At 37.9% G+C, this 22725-nt stretch overlaps 3 protein-coding genes and 2 pseudogenes across 3 annotated transcripts; 3 read left to right on the top strand and 2 right to left on the bottom strand.

Moving 5' to 3' along the window:
- On the top strand, positions 1 to 2358 carry LOC148906581 (uncharacterized). Its single transcript, XM_089037841.1, has one exon. The coding sequence runs from the start codon at positions 837 to 839 to the stop codon at positions 2115 to 2117; it is 1281 nt and encodes a 426-aa protein (XP_088893967.1). The 5' UTR covers positions 1 to 836; the 3' UTR covers positions 2118 to 2358.
- Positions 2359 to 2941: 583 nt separating this feature from the next.
- On the bottom strand, positions 2942 to 3865 carry LOC148906580 (uncharacterized). Its single transcript, XM_089038075.1, has one exon. The coding sequence runs from the start codon at positions 3863 to 3865 to the stop codon at positions 2942 to 2944; it is 924 nt and encodes a 307-aa protein (XP_088894201.1).
- A 2506-nt stretch (positions 3866 to 6371) lies between these two features.
- LOC148906579 (uncharacterized) lies at positions 6372 to 7183 on the top strand (annotated as a pseudogene).
- A 7946-nt stretch (positions 7184 to 15129) lies between these two features.
- On the bottom strand, positions 15130 to 19160 carry LOC148906578 (uncharacterized). The gene is made up of 5 exons (XM_089037975.1): positions 18932 to 19160; positions 18675 to 18751; positions 17437 to 18492; positions 16304 to 17297; positions 15130 to 16129 (listed from the first exon to the last, which is right to left on the bottom strand). Exons 1-5 carry the CDS (start codon positions 19158 to 19160, stop codon positions 15225 to 15227), a joined length of 3261 nt encoding a protein of 1086 aa, XP_088894101.1. The 3' UTR covers positions 15130 to 15224.
- A 2515-nt stretch (positions 19161 to 21675) lies between these two features.
- LOC148906577 (ATP-dependent DNA helicase Q1-like) lies at positions 21676 to 22236 on the top strand (annotated as a pseudogene).
- The last annotated feature ends 489 nt before the right edge of the window (positions 22237 to 22725 follow it).

The raw sequence follows: 22725 nt of genomic DNA, 5'->3' as shown, positions 1-22725 counted from the left end.
ACTTACTTACACAGTACGACTATATCTTTCTTAAAATGTGGAATAAAGCTCTTCGAAAGGAAATCGTGGTGTATGGAGATGGAAATTGCTTCTATCGAGCAGTTTCTTTATGGCATGAAACAACGAGCGACAAAAATTACGCTAGAATCAGAAGCTTCGTGAATCAGGTAATGGCGCACTTTTCTGACAAGTTTGAGCCCTTTCATTTCCGGTCTCCGTCGATTGCTCTTCATCTTGCTAGAAGTACACTCTCGGGAACTTGGGCAGAAACAGTTGATATTCTAGCCTGTGCAACACTTTTTCAGCGAGTCATTTATGTTTTCTCGATGTCCCAAAAAAAATCGTTTTCTGCCGGTGTTGAAACTACATCCAGCATCTCCGCTTGTGCTTGCCAGCAACAAAGCATGTCATTGTCCAATTACCTTGGTTCTGCACGATCTAAATCCTGCCACTGCCCATTTTAATCTCCTAACAACGGTAGGCTCCTGCTGTACAACTCCAAGTCCACAAAACAATCAACAACAAGCGACTACACAAGCTACTTCTGTTCAAATTAGCTCTCACGTCAAAAGTACATGTAAACAAACAACTGCGAAAACCAGACCAACTGAGAAAGCCAGCTCTTCAAAACCCTATGATAGTGTGAAATCTACTCCTACTGTAAAACCCAGACCAACTGAGAAAGCCAACCCTTCAAAACCCTATGGTAGTGTGAAATCTACTCCTACTGTAAAACCCAGACCAACTGAGTGTTTTTTGATCAATTATTGCTGACAGAGGGAGAAAGAGATGCCATAAATGAGTGCACTATTGGACAAAGGGAAAACAAAAATTGGATGGAAATGAGACATTTGATGGTAACTGCAACAAAAATTAAATCAATTTATACAAGACAGAAAACTTTGGAAAAGTATCCAGATACCGACGTATCGATCACTGTGCATAATTTCTTGTCTGAGCCAAAGGAATTCAAAAAACCTCCCAAACAAATTCAGCATGGCATAGAAAAAGAGTGTGAAGCGAAACTCAGTTACAAAAAAATATTACAAAGAACTCATCATGAATTGACATTGGAGGAAACTGGATTTCTTGTAAGCGAAAATCAAAGCTGGCTTGGGGCAAGCCCTGATGGGATCAGAAAATGCAAATGTTGTGAGCCCCGAGTTGTGGAAATTAAATGTCCATTTCTTGGAAGTGAGCTAGACCCCAAAGCAGCTTTCCTAACAGATAATGTAGGGGGAACCTACAATGCTGATGGTAAAATGGAGCTGAAGACATCACATCCATACTACTTTCAAGTCCAAACTCAAATGGCTGTATCGGGACTTAAAACATGTGACTTTGTAACATACACCAATAAAGACATACACATTGTTGAAATTGACTTCAACAAAAAATTTTGGGGTGACATAATCACTAAAGTTTCTATCTTTTATAAAAGTCAAATAATTCCTGCCTTATTGCTGCAGTTCCCATCACAATTATTGCAAGCTTCCTTCATAGAAAATGAACAAAGCAATGTGTCAGGTGATTCTAAAAAACAAACCTTTGAAACAAGCACATCTTTCATAAAGGATGATGACAGTGGTGATGACAGTAATGATTACCAGGATGATTCAGTTAACAAAGTTCAGGAACTTGAAATGGATGATTCAAATGTTTTTGGTGATTCAGAAAGATTCACATCTTTCATAGAAGATGATAACAGTGGTGATGACAGCAATGATGACCAAGATGATTCAGTTAATGAAGTTCAGGATCTTGAAATGGATGATTCAAATGAGAAATCAAAGAGTGACAAAATCAACTCCTCAAAATTTATAGAGTTTATGAAGAGATTAGAATCAAGAAAGACATTAGAGAATTTTATTCTTAATGGATGTGGAGAAACAAAAATGTTTTCATTGAAAAATGTTACTTTTGAAACCATAAACACTTTGAAAAAACTGATTAATGATGACAAAGCACAAAGTGAAATACTGGATGAAATTCTTCAAGAGCTATTTGTACTTTTTCCTGGTCTCAACCAAGGTTTACTTCCTATTGACATTTCAAGGGCAATTTCAGCTACTCATAAACTAATTGAAATGTACCAGATTGAGCACAGGAGTCAATGAAAAACATGTAGCATCAATACTGCTTGTACTTCTTGATAGCATTAAACAAAACAGTACTGAATTACTGAATTATGCTAGACAAAATATCACACACACACACTAGTTTCTGAATCAGAAGCAAAATATGCAGACTGATAATTAAAATGACTCATCGTTTATATACTGTGGTGATGAGGAGTGTGTTTAGTCTGCTTATATTGATTCTCTTTCAAATGTTAGGGTTAATGAGGCTTTAGGTAAATGTTGGTGAGGTATACAAATGGCAGTCGATGTCATTGATGTTAATAAATAATAATCTCCAATTTACCTGGTCAACAATGACATCGACAATCATGTTTTCATTGTAAATAAAGTTAACTTACTTAATTCCTTTTGCCTGTAAATTACATAGTGCAGCACATACGAAAATAATTCTGTCCAACATGGGTTTCAAGACTAGTGGAATAACTCCTGACAGTATACGGAATTGTTTTAATTTTAAAATGTACCTTTCAACATGTGAACGGAGTGAAGCAATTCGTCGAGTATGTGTTGTACCCCTGGCAGACAGTCTAGGCCCACGACAAAATGCTGGAGAAATTGGCTCAATCTTCTTGAAAGTCAGAAGGTCACGAATTAAAAAACCCTTGTCTGCCATTACAGCATCTCCTTCTTCTAAAATGTTGATTAGACCAGTGGCCTTGACAATTTCTTTATCAGATATCATGCCAGTCCACAGAGGAGGAACAAAGGAAATGATACCATTTGGTGTGATTCCAATCAGCAATTTAGCTGTGTTCCTGTGCTTATAATTACTCCAGGTGATTTTTTGACTGGATGGCAGTTTAGGCTACTCTTAATGTAGGGTACTTTTTGTACCTTTGTGGCATTGCTTTTTTAATTTCATCTTTGGTTGGCCATGGAACTAAGAATGAAAGTTCCTCAGAAAGAAAAATAATCCAAGTAGTGTATATTCTGGAAACTTGGCCCTCAGTGACACCAAATGTGTCTGCCAAGAATCGAACATCGAACTTTTTTCTTGTTCTGACCAATGTCAGGACAAACTCTCCCCACACTGGAAGAATCCTTTGAACACCTCGAGACTTACGTTTAGATGAAGTGACAGTGTCAACAGACCCCTTCCAGTACCTCAATTTCTGGGCTTTCTCTACTACAAACTGAAAAACCAAATCAAGCCTTTCTCTTGCCAAACCTGTATATCTGTAGCAATTTTCCTTTCTGGTTGCCTGTTCAATGAATAACTTCCTTTTGAGATCACGAATATCGTTTGTTTGGCAACCTCTATCTTCTACTGCCACATGTAATTCTTCTGGATCGACTCCACATTCACTTACACAAGACTCTTCCTCGGTCGAAAGACTCTCCAGATTCTGCCGTTTTAAGGGTAGGTCTTCGTCTGGCCTTGAAGTAGATTTTCTTTTGCTATTCAACTTTCTTCCTATCGTTGCTCTTTCCTTTGGAGGAGGCCTCTTTTTGACATTATTGTCTGGATAGCCTTTCATGTGTAGCGTTGGATTCCAACAAGTATCGCAACGGTATCCTGCTTCAAAGTGGTTTGAACACACTTTTGTAGTTGTTTTGACTTTGTAATTACCTCTATGGATTTGCTTTTCCCAAGCGGCGATCTCTTTTTTGTTTCGCGGAGAATAGAACCGTAAGACACCGACATGAGGGAGCTTTATTTGTCTCTCTGGATATCGACGGTCGTTATTACATCCAAATACTGCACAGTGATCTCCGCCACCCATAGCAGACCAAACTTGTGATAAATTTCTTAAAATCTTCTTACGTTATTAAACCAATTTCATTCGGTACCGCCGCCCGGTTAGCTCAGTTGGTAAGAGCGTCGGTCTGTTGTGCGGGAGGTCATGGTTCAAGCCTCGGCCGGACCAACACTCAGGGTCTTAAAATAACTGAGGAGAAGGTGCTGCCTTTGTAATTACACCTGCAAATGGTTAGACCTTCAAGTATTCTCGGACAAGGACTTAAAACCGTAGGCCCTGTCTCCCAACCCTTCCTAACCTACAGTAAATGGGGGACATAAAAGAACCTGTTGAATTATTCGTGAAAGAGTAGGGGATTGTCTCCCGGTTCAACAGCCTATCCCAATTTGGAGGCATAACACTAATGTACTAATAAATCACTCATGATCGTAAGCTGCTCGGCTGCTAATAGCGCCTTAACATGCAGCCCGTAAAGTCCTCCACTGCAATGTAAAGCGCATTGAGACAATGTGATAATGCGCTATATAAGAACCCCATTATTATTATTATTATTATTATTATGAGAAACACTAGAAAATGATATGTAGTAGCACTTTAATACGTACTGTATATCATTGAGGCCGATTGTTTGCGCCCTGCCGATCCCATAATCCCTTGCAAAAGTCGAAAATTTTGGAGGAGGCCTGGGAACCGGCAACCTATTCATTGGTGACTTTGAACGGCAATATGTAAAGTAGAACGAAACCAAAAAACACAAATAAATTTACAGTACCTCCCCGACGGGCTTATCTGTTCAGGTCGGTTCTGCCACACAGATATTTGAAGGCATTTTTATGCCGATTCTGTCGAGTGTTTCGATTGGCCATTTCATTTCATCTACGTCATAGGTCAGTTCTGCCATGGAGGTCCGTTTCACTACGGCACAACTGACTGTTAAGTCCGTCTGCGAACCAGCGACAATTTTCTTATTCCGTTACCCATAGCAGCGTACCTGGATTTGAGTACGCGTTCTGATTGGCTCTTACTTATAAGTTTGCTGATTGGCTATAATTTTCTCCTCCAAAATTTTCGACTTTTGCAAGGGATTATGGGATCGGCAGGGCGCAAACAATCGGCCTCAATGATATACAGTACGTATTAAAGTGCTACTACATATCATTTTCTAGTGTTTCTCATAATAATAATAATAAAATCACTGACCATTTTGTTTGTACCACTTCTAATGTTGTATACTGTATTAAATGTACCCGCTGTAATCTTTTGTATGTGGGCGAGACTGGCCGCCGTCTTGGTGATCGCATTTGCAATCATCTTTACGATATTCGCAATAACGATCCCACCAAACCAGTTTCCCGGCATTTTAATCTAGCTAATCATTCTCTTTCTGACTTCATTGTTTTCGGTCTTTCTTTGATTAACGGCAATAATGATTGTCGCAAGACCAAAGAAATGCGGCTTATTCACCTATTGGGCACTCTTAGTCCCAACGGGATTAATGAACGCTTTACTTTCAACTAACCTTTTCTTTTGTCTTTTAATTGTTTGTTTTTATTTTTCGAAGTAACAATATTTCTCGAAGAGATAATATTTATATTATGATCATCCGGGTGGGTGTAATCCTTAGAAGGACTGTTTGATGTGACTGACGTTTCGACAACCTGTGCGGAAGTCATCTTCAGAGTCAAGTGAAGAAAAAAGTCAGATATGGGTATTAATGTTTGTTTTTGTTTCCTTGCCTAGTTGTTCTCATTGGTTTCCTTTGTCTTATTCTATCTTATATACACGCCTCTCTATCCCCTCTTTCCCTTTTACTCCGACGAAGGACTAGCGTCCGAAACGTCAGTAAGTTTTTTCATCTTTTTCACGGCGTATAATTTACCTTTCCATCATTACTGTTTCATTAGAAACACCGACGCAGCTCACACTAGTTTTTAGCTAGTTATATAGTCTGAAATTTGAGTAGACTGAAAATTATAGCCAATCAGCAAACTTATAAGTAAGAGCCAATCAGAACGCGTACTCAAATCCAGGTACGCTGCTGGGGGTAACGGAATAAGAAAATTGTCGCTGGTTCGCAGACGGACTTAACAGTCAGTTAGTTCGGCTGCACGCAGGCTAATCAAGTCCTGTTCATTTGAAAAAAACTTCGAACTGTTATTTAAAGGTGTCATCTTATCTTCACTGGTAAGTTATATTTTTTACAATACAACACAAACTCAATTAATATTCTCATTAGATTATCCTATCTTAAGGACGTTCACGAGAAAATGATTCAGAAGTTCATCCGCAAAATATAAACTTACCCTAAAGCCCCGTTAACACTGGCGATTTTTGCGGCAATTTTTGCTGCGATTTTTGTGGCAATTTTTGGAAATATAAAATATTTAGTCTCATCCTTCAAAAGAGACATTCGTCTAGGAAAAGCTTGGTTTCATTGGTTTCATTGAACTGGTCGTCACGGAGTACGGACGTCGAGTTTTCGCTCCGCGAAGATCTTGTAAATTTTGATTTAAAACTAAATTTAACTAATATGGGAGACAATTTAAAGTCTTTAAGAAAGGAAAATGACGCTTTAAAAGAACAGCTTAAGGAATTAGCCAAAGACATGGAAAAACTTAAATCCGCAGTCGAGAAAGAAGCCCCTTGTGCTCAACTAACAGATCAAGCCAAAGGATTGCAGTTTCTCAGTGATGAGTACGATGGGCTCTCGAGAAATTAACCGAATTTCTACTACACTAGCAGAGCTCTCAATTAAGATTTACTGTATCAGATTGACGAAGTTATTGAAAGCATCCAGCAATATAGCTATCAATACAACATCAAGATCGTTGGCGTCCCTCAAACAGAGATTCGAGAATCTTCCCGTTCCACTGCAGATCCAGTCTGTGCTTAAAGATTTTTCACAGTATGGGTGCAAGCGATGTCACTTTACAAGACATCGACACTGATCATAGAGTTCCTAAGAGGAAGCCTAGTCGCCCCGGACAAAATTATCCTGATTCTATTATTTGCAAGTTTACTCGCCGCTTAGCGAAGGAAGAAGTAATGGCTGCCAAAAAGGCGTTACGTAATTTGACCCCAAGTAACCTTGGTCTTCCTCCTTTCATGACCTTGAAACACGTTAGTATTTACCATCACTTAACCCCGAGGCTGCAAAGCCTGTTATACGAAACAAAGCGTTTTAAAAGTGCAAATGATTACAAGTTTTGCTGCTCAAAAAGCACGGCTGTTTTTCTTCGAAAAGATGACTCATCGACTGTTATAAAGTTGACCAAGTACGAAGATCTGGATAAGTTAAAGCAAGGCGAAGATGCACAAGTGTATGCTGAAGACTATGACTAAGATGACTAAACAACTTATAGTGTTTTTTTTTCCCCAGCCAGCTAAGTACTTTTCACTTCACGTTTATGATATTTAATTTCAAATTTTTGCCATGAAAAAAGATAAAAGTTTTATAAAAATAACAAAATCTCTGCTTAGAGAATTACCTTATTTTGGAATTGATATCATAAGTTGTCACGGTCAGTTTAATAATAGCTTGAAATCGTCATTACCAACCAAGAAATATCTCGAAACACTTTCTAGTTTTTATGATCTAGATCTTTTCAGTCTAAATACTGCGTCAGATCTTAGGGTTGACCCTGACAATAACCTTACTAATCATTGTATTAGAAGTAACTATTATTCTGCTAAAAGTTTTGTAGATTTAAAAAATATTTATTCTAAAAAGGAATTGCAATCTAGTTTTTCAATATTACATAATAATGTCAGGAGCTTGAAACGCAATTTTGATAATTTCCAAACTCATTTAAAATTTCCAATGCAAATTTACTTGGGTTTAATCCTAATATTCCAGGTTACGAATTTGAATACGTTCCAATGCCCCTAGCCTCAGGAGGTGTTGGGATGTACACCAACAACCAATTGAATTATACCGTAATTGAAAAAAATAGTAATGAAGCTTTTCAAGCACCTTGGATTGAAATACAATTTGTAGATAAGAAAAATATAATTTGTGGTGTAATATATAGACAACATCATTCTCCTGAGCTCTTTCAATCTTATTTTGACAAAATGTCTGAAAGGTTCATATCTTCCGGTAAACATGTCTACATATTGGGAGACTTCAACATAGATCTTCTTAAATCAGAATTTTCGACCTTTAGCAAAAATTTCTTACTATCTTTACAAAGTTATTATTTATTTCCTACTATTGACAAACCAACTCGAGTCACTTCTAGTTCGGCCACCTTGATTGATAACATTCTTACTAACAATCCTTTAGAAAGTAACGGTTAGTGGCAAGTATAATTAAGTGATCATTTTGCACGATTCTGCTTTAATTTCAACTCACTCAATAAGAACGTACATAAACCTCATCATGCAACCAAATTACGTGATTTTTCACGATTTTCTGCTGATCGCTTTAATGATGAGCTTAAACGAATTAACTGGGCTTCCGTTTTCTTTAATGATGATAGTTTTTTCTTCTTTTTACAAGAAAATCAATAACCTTGTAAATAAGCATGCACCTATGGTATAAAACTTTCGCGCCATGAAGCTAAACAATTTTGGATTACAAAGGGTTTAAAAACTTCAATTAAGATTAAAAATTATCTTTTTCATTCGGGGGATCAAAAAAAAAAAAAAAGGCTGTATAGAAACAAATTATCAAGGTTAACTCGAATTAGTAAGCAGCTTTATTACCAAGCTTATTTCGATGATAATTTGTCTAATATAAAGAAAACTTGGCAGGGAATTAATAGCATAATAAATCACAAAAAGAAAAAGTTAAAATCTATATGTGCTATTAAGGAGCTTAATGGAACTGGAATAGTACGTGACTCTGAGAGAATTCCTAATATTGTTAATAAGCATTTTGCATGTGTTGGTTTCAACCTAGCAGCAAAATTACCTCCATCAACAAATAATTTTTCTGACTACCTTCCTACCGTCCAAAATTCAGATTCCTTTTTCTTTCAACCAGCTACACCTGAAGAGGTCGAGTATGAAATTATATTGCTTTCCAACAACAAATCTCATGGTCTATACTCTTGTCCTACTAGAATTTTGAAGTGTGCAAAAAGTTTCTTCGGCAATGCTTTAGCAAAAATAATAAATATTTCAATTCGGTCAGGTAAATACCCCAAAAAACTCAAAATTGCCAAGATTGTTCATTAGCGCCTTTGTGCAATCAATAGACAAAACCACACATTCAATAACGGTTTTTGGACATTCATTAGCGCAAAACATTATGTATTGCGCTAATGAATGTCCAAAAACCGTTATTGAATATGTGGTTTTGTCTATTGATTGCACAAAGGCGCTAATGAAACTTCGAAAACGCTAATGAACCTGCACAAACATATTCATGATTGTCCAATGTTATTAAAGTTTCACCTCACTTAATGAAAACTTTCACCTCACTTATTCCAGCTAACATCACTTTATTAATAAATGATACTTATCCATTTGTCTCACGATTGAACGTCATTCATAGAAGGAACGCGATCCACTTCTACAAGTGACCCTCGCTTCAGACAAACGAATATGTATCAATTATGACAACGCCACGATGAATGCTATTTTTCATTCTACCACCATTATAATTGCTTACGTACATTTATCTTTAGGGCAGCTTTAGTCATGGCCGAGAAAGGGAAGACTAGTTACGTAGGAAGGCTGAAAGACGATATCAAGAGAAAGGAAAGAATAAAAACTGAATTGGAAGAAAAAGTAAGAAAATTAGAAGAAAAACTGAAAGACCATGACGAAAATTGCCAAACAAAAATCCATGATCTGGAAGAAGAAATAAAAAGACTTAAAGAAGAAATAACAAGACTAGAAAAAGAAATAGAAAAGATGGAGAAGAAAATGGGACACTTAGAAGAGAGTAACACATTCCTTGAAAAACAAATGAAAAAAATTGAAGGAAATGCCAAAGAAGAAATACAAAGACTTGAAAAGGAAGCCAATGAAGCCAAAAAGGAAATCGGAGAGTTAAACACAAAGTTAGGAAACTTAGATGAAAAATTAAAGAAGTTTGAGCTATCTGAAGATGAGTTGGTTATTCGGCAACTCTGTTCAAGCGTTCAGCAAAATCTCTTGAAGATTGTGCTGCAGGGATATTTCGAAGAAATTCAGAACAAAAGGACTGAGGATATAGTACCTTACATTTCAACGCAAATTGAAGACGAACATGAACAAAATGAAGCAAGGTTAAGATGGGAAAAGTTAAAGAAAGAAATCAATTGGAACGAATTTTGGATAAAACAGCTAACAGATGTCAAAAAGAGCGGGAACGAAACTGCTCATCCACCCTTGACAGAAAAGGTCATAGATGCTGCGAAAATCAACTTGAAAGAAATGGGGAAGTTAGGAAAGCATAACGTCAAGGCAGTAGATCAGCTTAAAGATATATGGACACAAACAAACCGCAAGCTACCGCAAGGGTAAGCATTTCTTAAAACCCAAAGTAAAACTGCGGCCCTCAGGATGTTTATGGCTTATTGCCTCCGTTCTGGGTAATTAACTCTTACATTTTGTTTCGTCCGTCCTCGGAATTTTTTTCATCCAGTTATTTCTAAATTGGGCAGCATGTAGTCCTGTTACCTATACTTATAATACACTCTACATGAAATTGCTCGATCCTGATTAGACAAGAGGAGTACAATTAAATTCCTTATAGTACACTCAACAAAATTACTCGACTCTGATTGGTCGAGAGGAGTACAATTATAGCATTAATTGTACTCCGTAGGAGTACCGAATTAAGTCGCTATGACAACACGGCCAAAACAATGTCAAAACAAGTATTTTCTATCATTTTGTACTTAAAAAAACGTATAAATACATTTTAAAGCCGTAAGAACTAATGTTTTTTATGCATTTCAGTTGCGCGATGGACTGAAAATCGGCCGCCAAATAGACAAAGATGAACGGCGTCGCTTTGCATTTTTTACTGAAATTTTGTTGAGTGATCATAAACTATAAACAAAAAATCGCACGATCTTCTCGTACAATTTGGAATTAATAGACACTCGTAATGTTTTGTAAGTTCTTGTAATTGCACGAGCCTTTTCCTTATAGTATACTTAACAAAATTACTCGAATTTGATTGGTCGAACATCACGAATATCTATAAATTCAGAGTTGTATGCGATTTTTTGTTTGTAATACATTCAACAAAATTGAGCAACTTAATTGAGATTCTACAGAGTACAATTCTCTGGTTTAATTACTTCTCTTGTCCAGAATCGAGAAATTTTGTCGAATGTACTACAAAGACTGAAAATGTACGCCATTGCGCACGATAACGCATTGTGGCTTATCCCCTTGTTTACCAGTGTAGTAATTACTTGATTCTTATATTTGTCGGATTTTCGATATTTTGGTCATCTTTGCCTTTCTTTGTTAGAGTATCTGGCAGAATACAGAGATGCCTTGCAAGACAGCAAGAGCTACCGCAATCAGCTGGAGAAGGAACTACGAAACATGAACGCCACGTTAGAGCAGCTCAGGTAGGGGGATGTGTTTGATGATATTATTCTTAAGAATGAAGCCATGGAAGGTAATTAGTGAGAAATAGATGTGAAACGAAAAGAAGAAAAGGAAAGGCACGGGAGTAGAGAAAAGAGAAGAACAATCATCATTTTTTTTAACGTTTAGAAAATGAATATTGGAACATTTTCTTTATTTTTAGAGATTATCTTGAGGCATTCAAAGAAGAAGTTCAGAAGAAAGATTAAAATTCAATAAGAAAATCACGATTAAATAATAATATATCTAATCTTGTAAATAAATAACCATATTTTGTTATGAGTAATGTTTGTTGTCAAATGTGATCGGTCACCACCAACAACAGTCTTTCTCAAGACTACACTCACCCAGACGATCACATTCCACAACAAACTTCAAAGCCTGGGTTCAAACCATTTACCATTAGTAATATTTATTGAAACATTTGCTGAAAGCGAGCTTAAAAAAGGTCCCGATTCGTTCAGACATACCCAATACGCACGACCTGATAAAAGTGACGAATTTACTTCACAACTCGTACAGCTCTCGCATTAACATATATAAATCGAGTATATTAATTCATTATGTCACATATTAATGAAAATCTAAGATGTTTATTAATATATTAATCATAATACTAAAGCAAATTAATAAAACGTAGACTTTGAAATGGTAACTATGGCCCAACGAGTTCATGAACACTAAATAACGACGGTCACCTTGTGGTATGCATACATTAACTACTTGTACGACTCCAACGAATTTTACCACGTGTACAAACCATTTACGACCCCTGCATATCATGGTGCAATTGTTTTTAATCTGAAGTGCAAGCGATCTATGGGCTCAATAGTCCCCTTCACAGTTTCCTGCGCCATCTTGAAAGGTAGCCTGCCTTTGCATCGAAGCGTGCAGTACCAGGAAAGAGGACAAAATGGGAGGTTGCTTACTAGGGATGATACCTGACAAATACAACTCACATACGGTCTTTTTAGTCGCTTTTTCGTATTTTCCGAATCCTTTTTTCTCAATAAGCCTATCATTGTTTAAGAATCGATTCCACTGCGCATGTGATTTTATCCCGAATTTCTCACCTTCTTTTGTTTAATTAAGAACAAAAGAAGGTTTAGACAAAAGAAGGTGAGAAATTCGGGAAAAAATCACATGTGCAGTGGAATTGATTCTTAAACTATAAAATAGCTTATAAAAGTCTGTAATTTCTCTCTATAAACACCGAAAAATCGCTATTGCTTTGCTCCGAGCTCCATTTGTACTGAAAATTCAAAAAAAACATCGGCACCCGCTAGCTCTGTTGTTTTGAATGGTGCAAAATATCACGCTTTACGTCATACGTCATAATGAAAAGGCCCCTTAAACTAATTTATCAGTTTTGAAACCTTTACTGATCCTTCCTGACATTGTGTGAAAAGTGCTTGCAGATCGAGTTATTCAAGACAGACAGGTGTGCCAGACCAAAACTACCCACAGCCTTAAACTTCGTCTCTTCGACAAGGTTTGAAAGCACGACTTGCATATATACTCGCTCTGTCCAGAGTTAATAATTATTAGAGTTTTAGATTTACGTATCTCGGCAAACGTGAAACGTCAGTTGACCAGTAAAAAATTCTTTCAAATTAATGAAAAAGAATCGCAAAACGACAGTTTTCTTATCCGTCAAAACATATAGTTTCAAAACCTCGAACTGTTATTTAAAATTGTCATCTTAGCTTCACTGGTAAGTTACATTTCTTACAATACAACAAACTCAATTAATATTCTCATTAGATTACCCTATCTTAAGGACGTTCACGAGCAAATGAAGTTCATCCGCAATATATAAACTTACCCTAAAGCACCGTTAACACTGGTGATTTTTGCTGCGATTTTTGTGGCAATTTTCGGAAATATAAAATCTTTTGTGTCATCAGTTCACAAGAGACATTCGTCTAGGAAAATGTTTCTAGAAAAAAACTTTGCAAGTAATTTCTTTTCCATTATTTATTATGGCCAGAATCGCCGAAAAATCACAGCAAAAATAGCCGCAAAACTCGCAAAAGTAGGGTATAAAACATCGCGCTGTAGAAACATTACCATTTAATGGATTGCCTTGAAATTCTGACATATCTATTTCCAAGTATTGCGGATAAGTCTTACGAAAATCAGCATCAAATCTTAAAACCTGAAGGAATAATTTTTTTTTTACTAATTGTCGCTTTGCTAAAAATCACATTTTCGCCGTTGTCTTCAGAGCGACTGTCTGTAAGGGTCGAGAACCTGATTTCAGCGACCACTTGGTCAAATTCTTCATACTTTGCCTGAAGATACCCTTGGATGGACCATTTACAAAAATCATATTAAAAGGTTCCAGCGGATTTTTATTTTTGAGAAAATCCCAAAAGAGTGAAATGGTCGCCAAGCGCCGGTTTTCGGCTTCGATAATCGTCCCAAGGATACCCCAAGAACAAATGGTCGCTGTGGCTACAAAATTCGCCCAATCGAGCTGAAACGTTTCACAAACCTAGGATAACATTTCAGCTTTTAAACTAGCTATAAAACTTTGCTGTATCTGGAAGGAATTATTTATTATATGTCGAAATACTAACGGTACTGAAAAATTACCGAAAGAAAGGAGCTATGTTTATCGAGCAAAAGCATCTACTGGTACCTAATTTTCTTGGGAATAAAATTGATTTCCTTAAAGATAAGCTATTAAAGTTAAACTGTACCAAATTTGAAGCTCAAAATCGAAGTATTTCTCAAGTTATTGCTTTTCAAAAACATTGTTTATTTCTTACTGGTTTAAGGGTCAAATGTCAACAAACTACAACTTCAAAGATTCCAGTTAATGCCGGAGTCGAATTGAATGCTTTATTACATGCATGGAAATTGCACTATCAAAAGACCGAGTTTTCATAGCTATCCATTTTACATTCTGTTACTTTTTGAATGCTAGCGCTGTTTTTAGATATTTCTTTCAGTTTAGGTAGTTTTTTGCCGAAAGTTCCCGTCGCTGGCACTGAGTAAAATTAAACAAACACGTAAACATTTACCTGAATTAATTGTCCTTCTGGCGTTACAAGATATCCACCTTCCATTGCATTACTTCTTGCCACTTCTGCCATTCTGAATCTTCAAAATAATTATTGTTCTTTATAATTTTTCTAGTAAATTTTATTGGTAGTAGAGATTTTATTTCTGAAATCAGCACGTTAGCAAAGGAAATCGAAATAAACCTTGACCTGTCAGAATTGATTAGATCATCAATGACAACTGCTAGCTGCGAGCCTTGATGTCTACTATGACAAATGTTCCTAACTATACGTTTACAAACTATATAAAATTATCATTTTTAATCTCAATAAGAATTTGTATCATTGTCTTACTTTGTTCTTGATGTTTACAGTATAATGAGTCATGTATGATAAACGCAAGTAATTGGAGCAAGTGACAAAATTTAGACTCGTCACGCAAATCTTAAAACTGTACTCGCTCTAGGAACGCCTTGTACTAATTTTTATTTTAGCATGACGAGACTGTTGAATTAATGCAAGACATAGGTAGAACAATTAAGATTCCGTTCGTCCACTGCCGGTATCATATAATATTGTTGAAGATCTACGCCTTTTATGCATCGTTTCCGCAGCTACTAATATTTGATTTTTTTTAAACAGAACCCAATGAATCTAAAGACCAATAAAAAGAATTATTCTTCAGTAGGGGTGCAAAGTTGAGGCTACAGACACTGCCCCCCCCCCCCCCCCCCCCCCCACATCAGCTACCTATCATATCGGTACACGTTTGTAGTAGCATTGATTATCACGAGAATAGTTCTTGTTAAGAACTAAACTTAAGAACAATAAATCCTCTAGCAGTTCGTGTCCTTTTTACAAGGGCACTTGCTAACGAAGTCCTTCAAAAGTGTAAGGTAGGGCGCTTTGCGACGCACAGGACGCTGAGGTACGTCAAGATCAAGCTGCTCGCAGATGTGTTGGAGCACAGGCACCTTGAGGTCTTTTAACTTGTCTTCCGTATCCATCGTGCACAAGTCGTACTGGTCGTAGACAAGTGGATGTTGTGGCTGGTCAATTTCTTCAATATGTTTCCTTACACTACTAAAGTTTATCTCCTCCTGGACTGCTTGAAGGTCAGCCTCATCGGGATCTTGTTGTCGAGACGCAGCACTCAGGCGAGAAAAATATGATGCAATTTGATGCAACGTCAAAAATTCTGACAGCTTGAACATACGATTCCCGTCTGCGTCACGAGCTCGTCGCATCTCTCGCGCAACTAAGTCGGCGTTCAGCTTTCGACCTGTTGTTTGACCGATGCGAAACTTTGCTTTCATATATGATATTTGTTTGTCGTTGAAACGATATGATTTTTTAGTAGATCTTAGAGCCCAGCCCTTATGGATATCATTCGACGATGCACCTTGTTGTTTTGGGATGGTTATAGTAGGCACCACTCCCACGCCTTCGTCGAGATTGGAACTGTATCCTATCTTGGCGAGATCGAGAAGTGTGTGTTTCTCTACATGTCGTACACACTTCTCGAGAGAGAGATGCTTTTCGAGAGCAGACACCCTCTGAAACACTCGAATGCACCCTTCTTGCGGACAGCAGAACACTCCAGAATTAGGACTCACACCTTGTGTGTTCACCTCTTCACTTTCCTGCAAGACGCTTGTCTCTGGCGGTGCCTTTGTTTTACCACCAAGTGCTCGGAAATCTCCTGGGGAAAACGGCGAATCCAACCAGGCTATATGAGATCCTTCATTGTAAAAATACAAACACATTATTTAGTGTAAAAGCGCTACCCGGGGAATCAGATGCTTCATTCTATTCTGTCTTTTAATTTATTTTTAATTTAATCGTTTAAAAAAGCGTCCTTCCAAAACTGATAATTAAAGAGCCCCCTCTACCTTCGATGCATTGCTTTACTTACCGCTTGATGACTCCACCTTGATTTTCTTCCCGACACCTATCTTGTACGCACGCCAACACCTGATGTAGTCTTTGCTAAATTCAAAGTTATTGAATTTGGTCACTCCAGGAATGCTCTGCTCAACTTCTGGGAACTCGGGAATTGCTTCTAGAGCCACCACCCGCACTCCGTTTATCCCACCATGGGAGAGCAGTGCATCCTTCAGGTCGTTCGAGTTGAGGACATCATTTCCCTCATTTATGAAGGCTCGGATGTGACCTTTACACGTTGCAGCTAACCGGTCAGCAGCTCCTTTGCCACCCTGTGGGTCACTAAAATCCACTCGTTTGATGGTTACCCCAGTGCTAGCTGTTATCTTTTGGCATGACAATATAGTGGGAGCGCTGTGATAGCAAGCAGCATTGTCCTGACGTAAATAAGCATCATTGATTTCAGGATATTCCTTCTTGAGTGTAGACAGGACATGCTGGATGATCGCTATTACCGGTGAGCTCCCCTGGCTGCATGACTGAACGACGTGGACAAAAGTTTGCCACTGAAGCACCCCCTCCACGCGTCTATAAACAACGGAGATGTGCCAGGAGATGCCACGCTTGCCAAACCAGTCTGCCTGAGATTCCCGGTATCGCTGTGGCAGGAATTTCATAGCCCAGTCATTGACTATGAAAACTGCGTTTCTGTCTAGAGTGTCGATGGTATCTAGGCGAGCCTGGTCTTGACGTAGTGAGCGTAGAAGGTGACATTTCCAAGACTGTATGGCAAGCATGGCGGTATTAGCAAGGTAGATTGCTTCATCCTTTTCGTCTTCGTTAGGGTAAGATGCCTCAGATATCGCGTTCGAAATAACTTCCAAGACGTTCTTCAGACTCTCACACTGGTGACAAATCTCCTCATGATTGTGATCACATTTCTCGCACAGTGTGGACTCTTTGTTGTCACTCAGAGCGTACACGACACAGTGGTCTGCAACTTCTGCTGCATTACTAAGGTGGACCTAATAAAGGAATTTATAATAATGATTAATATATTGGACAACAGATTTTAGAATTTGGATGCATCTAAAATAGACCAGTTATCCTTCTAAAGAAGTTTAAGGTTGAAATAACAGGAACACGTGGTTAAGTTTTTACTACCTTGAAATCGCTCTTTAGATACAGTTTAGCAGTTTTCAGCGCGTCGATATGCTGGCGTTCCCAATCTTTGCCTAACTGGCTGTGCTCGCTTACTTGGCGTACTAGTTGTATAAGATCATCAAAAGCTCGAGCACCATCTGCGGCAAAGTAATCCAGGCCCTGGAGGGACTTACGAACAGATGCTTTACATTCTGATAAGATTCTTAGCATGGTGCGGTCGCTGAATGGCTCGAAGCTCGTTTCGTCGCAGTACGCCTTGTATTGCTTTACTATTCGCTGGGGTACCACAGTTCGTATAACGTTTGGCACTTCGATCTTTCTACCAGTTGATAGTGTTAGCAGTTTCTGTCCAAATGGTAAGTCTTGTATAAGGTGAGGGCTTGTGATAAATGATAAAAAGTGATCGAGTTGTCCTCGGTTTACGCGCATTCGGATTGTGGGGTGATGTTGGATTGGGGCTCCACGTCCGAACTGCAAGTGGTGCAGGTTAGCAATTGTATAGCGGTATCTGGAGAGTGTTGGAATGAAGTATGTTATTGTCTTGTAGTTAGCAATTCCCGTCATGATTGAAAGAACCTGCCTTCTGCTCTCCCAACTTTCTGCGTTGTTATATGCCTCTGCAAGGGCCTGGAGATATTCTCTCGAGGAATTAGAAATTTCTTCTATTCCAAGGGCTTTATATATTGCTGTCGAAGATTCAATTTCCTGCCACAGAGCTCCTGCATTATTTGGACTGATGGTTGTAAGGACCGCAGCGACAACCTCCACCGCGCGTGCAGTATAACGCCACTTGGTGGTGGCACTTACAGTCTCCAACTCCAGCCATGGTTGTGTGATGGGCGCAACTCCCCGAGAAACCAGAAACCGATTCAGTTTATCACGTGGTTCATCTAGAGAAAGAGCACCAGCATCATCACTCGAGGTAGTACTCCCACTCTCAGGGCTGAGGAAAGTATCATCATGTTGCTGACTTGATATTTTTAGCTTGGAAAACGTCTTGCTTAAGCTGTTAGAGCTGTCGCTGTCCTCACTGGAATGCACTGCTTCTGCACTCTGCTATAGAAGAAGTCGTTAGGAAAATATCAATTTATATACTAATTGGAGTTATTTGGTTTCCCGTTTCACCCCCAGTCAAAATTTTTGTAGACAAAAATCCTCCACAAATAGCGGAAACTGCGACCTATGGAATCACATTAGTATGGTACACAGATTTGACGAATTTTATTACAATTCCGTACCTCAATTGACGCCGCAGAAGTCTTGTCTTCATCAACTATTCTGTTGTTGACATGTTCTCGACATTTGGTGCATATTGCTGTCCAAAAGATTTAGAACAAAATGAGCACCAGTGTAGCTAGTCATAGTTGTAGTAGAAGAGCATTGAAACATGCATAGTTCTAAATATCTCCCTCCAACCTTCCTGACAGTATTTACATCACACATCATGGAACTAACCCTAACCCTAACCTCATGACTAAAGCGGATTAGTACTTACGTAATCCGACGGAAATAAGTATGCCTGTGGTCTTCAAGATCAACCAAGACTGCTTGCTGTTGATGCGGTGACTCCCCTTCGCATTAGCTGTGTGTGTAGCAATACTTTGTGGGGCTGCGCAGTTCGTTCTTCTCGACCGCCACCGGATTCCAAAGTCAGCTCTATGACGCGGGCATATACTTAGTATTTTGTGCTGCTCGTCCACACAGAAAACACCTGAAAAATTCATTTGATATATGCAGCGTAAATTATATTTCCTAAGAATATGAGCTTTTCGGAATAATTACTTACCTGCTCGAGTTAGCAAAAGTTTTAACTCACTCTCGACCCCCTCGTCAGCAGCAAGTTGCAGTGATCGCAGATGACCCTGTACGTCTCTTGTACAGGACCCAAGCGGAATGAAATCCAGATGACCAGGATATTCTGTACTCTGGCCGCAAACAGTAATATCATTCCTCGGAAAAAGTTTCTCCAAAAGAGTGCGATACTCGCAAAAATCCATTATCTGGTCTAAGACAAACTCATGCTATGTGATTGCGAAATTCAGCCCACAATACTACTAGTAAAGGTTACGAAATACTGGAAAACATATATTTGATACCTAGTTTGTTTTGTCACACAAGCACGATTCAGGTATTGTGTTACACATTAATAAGGCCGTAAATGTCTACATTCGTTACGTAACGAATTCTGGGACTGCGAATCTATAGCTTTCACTAAGCATTCACTAATGGTGTCCTTTGTAAGATACCTTGTATTATTTACGAGGGCTTCATATGTGTACTTATTTTAAAATTACGTTAGATGGCTCGACAAACTGTAGATAGGCATCATCTGTTTGTGACTTTTAAGAAGGCCATTGTTTTGCTCTTTCCAAGATATTCAAAGTAGATCAATAAAAGGTACTGAGAACAATAGTAATGTTGAAGATTCAGAATGGCAGAAGTGGCAAGAAGTAATGCAATGGAAGGTGGATATCTTGTAACGCCAGAAGGACAATTAATTCAGGTAAATGTTTACGTGTTTGTTTAATTTTACTCAGTGCCAGCGACGGGAACTTTCGGCAAAAAACTACCTAAACTGAAAGAAATATCTAAAAACAGCGCTAGCATTCAAAAAGTAACAGAATGTAAAATGGATAGCTATGAAAACTCGGTCTTTTGATAGTGCAATTTCCATGCATGTAATAAAGCATTCAATTCGACTCCGGCATTAACTGGAATCTTTGAAGTTGTAGTTTGTTGACATTTGACCCTTAAACCAGTAAGAAATAAACAATGTTTTTGAAAAGCAATAACTTGAGAAATACTTCGATTTTGAGCTTCAAATTTGGTACAGTTTAACTTTAATAGCTTATCTTTAAGGAAATCAATTTTATTCCCAAGAAAATTAGGTACCAGTAGATGCTTTTGCTCGATAAACATAGCTCCTTTCTTTCGGTAATTTTTCAGTACCGTTAGTATTTCGACATATAATAAATAATTCCTTCCAGATACAGCAAAGTTTTATAGCTAGTTTAAAAGCTGAAATGTTATCCTAGGTTTGTGAAACGTTTCAGCTCGATTGGGCGAATTTTGTAGCCACAGCGACCATTTGTTCTTGGGGTATCCTTGGGACGATTATCGAAGCCGAAAACCGGCGCTTGGCGACCATTTCACTCTTTTGGGATTTTCTCAAAAATAAAAATCCGCTGGAACCTTTTAATATGATTTTTGTAAATGGTCCATCCAAGGGTATCTTCAGGCAAAGTATGAAGAATTTGACCAAGTGGTCGCTGAAATCAGGTTCTCGACCCTTACAGACAGTCGCTCTTAAGTGTTTTTATTTTTTCTTCCAGGTCATTGATTTTGGTTTGACAACTCTCATCATGGTCTTTCAGTTTCTCTTTTAATTTTCTTACCTCTTCTTTCAATTCATTTTGGATTCTCTCGTTTTTCTTGATATCATCTTTCAGACTTTCTATGTAATTTGTCTTACTTTCCTCGGCCATCACTGAAGCTGCCCTAAAGATAAATGTACGTAAGCAATAATGGTATTAGAATGAAAAAAAAGCATTCACCATAGCATTGTAATAAATGATACTTATTCGTTTGTCTCACGTGAGGGTCTTTTGGTAGAAAGGATCGCACACAGTCATTCTACGAATGACCCTCAATCATGAGACAAACGGATAACATCATTTATTAATAATACTGTAATGGTGTTAGATGGAATAAGTGAGGTGAAAGCTTTCATTAAAAGCGTCGCAAGTCGTATTCAGTATTATAATAACTGGTATAATAGTTTTACAATTTGTCCTTTGAGTAGTTTTATAAATTGGTGTTTATGGGCTTTATATGTTTATATCTATATTAATATTATTGATTATAGTTATTATTGTTTATTTATCATTGTTTATAGTTTTTATAATTGTTAGTTTTATAATAGCATTATTATTAACTTATTCAGTCTTAGTATTTTCCAAACCAGCACGTTTTGCAGCGCAGTATTTCTAATAAAGGCCATAGATAGTTTTCACATGACGTCATCAGAAAGCTAAAATCAAAACTATTATTCATTACACAAAACCGTTTGTTGGATATTTTCAACCTCGTTCCCAGGGCCCTCACACGCAGAGGAGAGAAGACCCTGGCGTTGGCTGGTCACGTGACAAATCCGACACCCAGCATATTCGGGTGTTTTGAAAATACCGCTGAAGAAATAACTGGAGGATTGCGGGCACACTGAATAAGCATAAATTAAATATGGCTGTCAACTCGAATAAACATGTTGAGTTTTTAACAGTGCTTCGACGTGTGGAATTTGCTATAAAAAAGGCAATTTTCCTTCTTTGAATTTTAAACCTCTTCAACTTAAATATATACTCAAAGGCCAGGATATCATTGGTGTCCTACAACCGGTTTTGGAAAGTCCATGCTTTTTCACTTACTACCACATTTCATTCCTGTCAGAAAAAGTAAAAACATTGTAATCGTAGTATGTCCTTTAAACTCAATCATTGAGGACCAGCTTAGAGTTTTGAGAGACGGGAATATAACCTCTGATGCGCTACAACTTGCAGAAAACTGCGAACCTATCGAAAACTTGTTTGGTGAAAGTCAAGAATCAAGCGAGGCGAGCATGTAGAACCAAAGCTGAAACATCTTCGCGCAGACTTGATGAATGGAAATACCTCAATTATATTTGCCCATTCAGAGGCTTTGTTAAGTAAGGAAGGACGAGAACTGATGGGAAGTAAAGTCTTTCAAGACAATGTTGTTTCTTTCGTGGTTCATAACGAGGCTCACTGTGTTAACTTATGGTAGGTAAGGTTTTAATGTTTTATACTATCATTTTACGATAACACAATATTTATATATTTATGTGATATTTTTATTAAACCTTGATAGAACGTGTATTTCACCATAGCTTATATTTTACCAGAGTTAATTAACTCTGATTCTACACACTTATACGGTACATTATTCCGCTCAGAATAAACTCTAATTTGAGCTATTTTTTCTCGCTCAGTCGTGCTATGGCGCGCCAAAAAATCACAACAAAGCAACAACCAATCAAAATTCAGGATCAAGTAAACCAATCAAAACCTTTATTTGACCAGCCAATGCCAGGGTCTTCTCTCCTCTGCGTGAGAGGGCCCTGGGAACGAGGTCTCCCATTGTTAACTTGGGCAACAATTTGTCCCAAAAAAGTAGGGTACGGACCAAAATCCTGAGTTTTTTAAAGATTCTGGTGATTTTGATTAGCATTTTCCATGATTCTGCCAAGAGAACTCATGAAATATGAATTCTTCA

This window comes from Actinia tenebrosa, unplaced genomic scaffold, assembly GCF_029948245.1.
Source record: "Actinia tenebrosa isolate PJP-AT-01 unplaced genomic scaffold, QUT_ActTen_1.0 PGA_scaffold5__44_contigs__length_20552954, whole genome shotgun sequence".
NCBI classification, from domain to species: domain Eukaryota; kingdom Metazoa; phylum Cnidaria; class Anthozoa; order Actiniaria; family Actiniidae; genus Actinia; species Actinia tenebrosa.
This window is presented reverse-complemented; position numbering and strand designations above follow the sequence as displayed.